At 30.9% G+C, this 4054-nt stretch overlaps 2 protein-coding genes across 2 annotated transcripts in view; both read left to right on the forward strand.

Moving 5' to 3' along the window:
- The first annotated feature begins 2849 nt into the window (after window positions 1–2849).
- LOC105532020 (olfactory receptor 6C3) lies at window positions 2850–3833 on the forward strand. The gene has a single exon (XM_011970086.1). The coding sequence runs from the start codon at window positions 2850–2852 to the stop codon at window positions 3831–3833; it is 984 nt and encodes a 327-aa protein (XP_011825476.1).
- Window positions 3834–3960: 127 nt separating this feature from the next.
- LOC105532021 (olfactory receptor 6C3-like) overlaps window positions 3961–4054 on the forward strand; it is a 1030-nt gene continuing 936 nt past the window's right edge. The window contains exon 1 of the mRNA XM_011970087.1: window positions 3961–3980. Coding sequence (XP_011825477.1) covers window positions 3961–3980 — 20 coding nt within the window. The remainder of the gene's footprint in view (window positions 3981–4054) is intronic.

The raw sequence follows: 4054 nt of genomic DNA on the forward strand, positions 1-4054 counted from the left end.
GTATCTCTGTTGAAAGTATAAAATTCTTTTTTGAATTAGTTTTGAAAGGAAAAAAATGCCTAAGCCTAAACCTCAATTAAGCCTTTACACCTAAATAGCAACAACAGGATATCAATAGGACAAGGATGCAATCAAGCAAGGCATTAATGCACTTTTCCGTCTGTGAATAATGATAGAATTTCCTGCTTATTAATTGAGCTGTTATAATAAAAACATAACATCATTTTTATAATGGTCACAAAAGTGATCAACAAAACTTAAGTGATTAAGGGTAACACTCCCTATGATATGGAAACATATCTGCCAAAATGTTCCTTTACTAAATGCTCCTTTATAACAGTGAAATACATCTTAAGTATATATATTTTTGATTTCTAAATTATACCCCAATAAAGCTGGAAAAGAAAAACTAAAACATTATTTGATTACTTAAATTTATTATTGTATTTTTATACATTAAATACACATTTCATAATTTTATTAAAATATATAATGCCTATTTTGTGTTAAATAATCTGTATTATATAATATGCATTATTAGTTTAAATACATTAAATGTTAAATAAATGGTTTATCTGATTATACATTTTTTTGCCAAAATACTTGGGAAACATAAAAAGAACACTAAGGAGAATAATTAGTTATAATTCACAAACCAGAATTTCACATAAATAAAAGCACATTTTATGGGTTTTTTATTAGAATGTTGAAGGGATAACAGATGTAAAGGCCAAGATAAATAATAAGATGGACAAATTGACGTTGCTATTAAATATTGCAATTTATAATGATAATTGAATTAGTTAACCTGATAGCATTTTTAAAAAACTTGTGAGCACAATACTTGCATTATGATAGTTATTCTTTACTTAGCATTGTGAAATAACCTTTTGCTTCTTGATGCCTTAACACTTAACAAAGCCTTAGGATAAAAAACAAAAATGGGATATGTAGAAAACTTTTCTAATCTCAAAAAGATGATTAAATATCAATTAGATTGTGCTCTAGTTTTGTAAGAAAATGGATGTCATAGCTATTTTTATTACTCATGAAATATTAAGTATGCATAAAATATTAATTGCAATTAATGGAAGTAAGTATTTCACAGAAGACAATATTTGAGGTCCTCTGTGGGCTAAAAGATGAACTTAACTGCTCTCAAAGGAGATCGACTACAGATAAGAGTTAGGAGGCTAAAGGCGGCTTCCCGAAATCTCTCATGGTCTATAATATAGCAGAGGTGTGGCCCGGACTTTGCTTTGTTCCCAGATCAAATCTTTTGAGGTCAAAACAAAGAAACTTGAAATGATTTAGATATAAGTATGACCAGAGGGAAGCCAGATACCAGAATCTAACTCATAATATCCAATGTGTCACATATTTATCTGTTTTCTCTTTAAATGTTTTTTTCTTTTTTTAACTTCTGGCTCAACATTATTGAAGAGGAATAAATTTTTTTAACTTCTAGTTCAACATTATTGAAAAGGAATATAATGTATTTCCACGTCTTCCAAAAGTTTCTGGCATTCCATTTTTATTTCCTGAAGTATTTCCCTTAAACCATTATAAAATAGAGAAAAACATAAAATAAAATTTGGTAAGTGTGAACTTTAGTAGTGTCCAGAAGAGAAGCAATAATTTTACATTCTATCCATCATAGCAGAAATTTGACAATCTAAAATATGGAGGAGACAACTATTAGGATTTTAGCAAACCACGTCTATCGAATACCAGCAGTGCTTGAATAGCTGGAAACTGACTAGTTTCAAATGAATGTGAGAGGGTTTCCTATACAATTCTGGATATCTTTATGAATGAATGGTTGCATAAGGATGAATGGTCTTATGTGGGACAAAATTTACTAGGAAATAAAACTTTTTTCCATAAAGCTCTGAAAGGAAGATGTTCAAATGGAAGATGCACTAAGTTATAATCCAAGTGAGAGAGCTGCTGAGATCTAAGGCAAGTACTTTTCCAATTTATGCTTCAGAGCAAAATGAAAAATAGATAAATACCACATGTTCCCTTAAGCTCAAAATTAAAAATGTCTGTATGTATAATATATACACACATTTCTTGTGAGTCATAGAAGACATCAAACATTAAAGATTTTGATGGAATTATAAGACAAACCAATAAATAAGTGAACATGTTCCCTATTTGTTAAGTAAAATAATTACATTATTTACTCTATCTTATAGTAAATATAAATCATATAGAGGATGTTCTAGTATCTTGACAATTAGACCAAAATATTAATATTAAAAATAAAATAACATTATTAAAATAAAAATATATGTTTTATTTGCTAAAAATCTTTAATTTGTTTCTCATATCATAAAAAGAATAATGGGTTATTAACAATCTTGTAATTTTCACTTTTATCTTTTGATGGAATTAAGAGCACCCATTTTGTATTTAGGTGGTAATATCCTTTAATGTATACATCATGGAAAAAAAGAAAAATGTATGTTTCTTGTGATTGTTTCAACAAAAATATAATGATATTTTGCATTAATGGGACTCAAAGCAGGAATTATACATTTTATTAGCTGTTTCTCAGTGATGCAGCTTATTGTATGAAAATATCCTAACTTCTGCTAGATTTAAAGTAAGAGAACCAGTAAATAGGCTGGACATAGAAAAAAAATTAAAACATAATGCAAAAAAGATAGTCAAAATAAAACTGTCATAGACTGTAGAAGATTTTTAGAATTGTATTAATGACGATTATATGGATCATGATGCATTATATCTCTTATCTATTTTTCCTTAATTGTCATTCTACCAAAATATCTTTAAAAGAACAAAAAGGAGAGTAGAGGAGGGAGAGAGAGAAAGGAAGCGACATGAACCACACAATGGTCACAGAATTTGTCCTCCTGGGCCTTTCTGATGATCCTGACCTTCAGATTGTGATTTTTCTCTTTTTATTTATCACGTATATGTTAAGTGTTACTGGAAACCTGACTATCATCACCCTGACCTTTGTGGACTCCCATCTGCAGACACCTATGTATTTCTTCCTCCGGAACTTCTCTTTCTTAGAAATCTCATTTACAACTGTATGCATCCCCAGATTTCTGGGGGCAATTATCACCAGGAATAAGACTATTTCCTATAACAACTGTGCAGCCCAACTCTTTTTCTTTATATTCATGGGGGTGACGGAATTTTACATATTAACTGCCATGTCCTATGACCGCTATGTTGCCATCTGCAAGCCCCTTCATTACACAACCATCATGAACAGGAATCTCTGCACCCTACTTGTGTTGTGTGCCTGGCTAAGTGGGTTTCTGACCATTTTCCCACCCCTTATGCTTCTCCTCCAGCTGGATTACTGTGCTTCCAATGTCATTGATCACTTTGCATGTGACTATTTTCCCCTCTTACAACTATCTTGTTCAGATACATGGCTCCTAGAAGTAATTGGTTTTTACTTTGCTTTGGTTACTTTGCTGTTCACTTTGGCATTAGTGATTTTATCTTACATGTACATTATCAGGACCATTTTAAGAATCCCATCTGCCAGTCAAAGAAAAAAGGCTTTCTCCACTTGTTCCTCTCACATGATTGTCATTTCCATTTCTTATGGAAGCTGTATATTCATGTATGCTAATCCATCTGCAAAAGAAAAGGCATCACTGACAAAAGGAGTAGCTGTTCTCAACACATCCATTGCCCCCATGCTGAACCCTTTCATTTACACTTTGAGAAACCAGCAAGTAAAACAAGCCTTCAAAAGTGTGGTCCATAAAGTTGTGTATTATGCAAAAAAAAAAATGAATTTTTGGTCAAAGAGCCCTATAAAAAACCAAGAAGAATTTTGAAATTTCTCAATATCTCTGTAAGTATCCTTGCTCTCCTAGTTTCTTTATATGCTGCATTATAGTTAATTTTATAATTTCCCTGTCCATTTCTTCCACTTCTATACAAGTTTCTCCACTGCATTGTTTAATGACTTACTGGAAAAAAAAGTAAAATTTATTTTCCTTACAAAATTGTCTGGAAATTATATATATTTATTTAAAACTCAGCTTGTGTATGATTT

Source organism: Mandrillus leucophaeus, unplaced genomic scaffold, assembly GCF_000951045.1.
Source record: "Mandrillus leucophaeus isolate KB7577 unplaced genomic scaffold, Mleu.le_1.0 Scaffold927, whole genome shotgun sequence".
In the NCBI taxonomy this organism is placed as follows: domain Eukaryota; kingdom Metazoa; phylum Chordata; class Mammalia; order Primates; family Cercopithecidae; genus Mandrillus; species Mandrillus leucophaeus.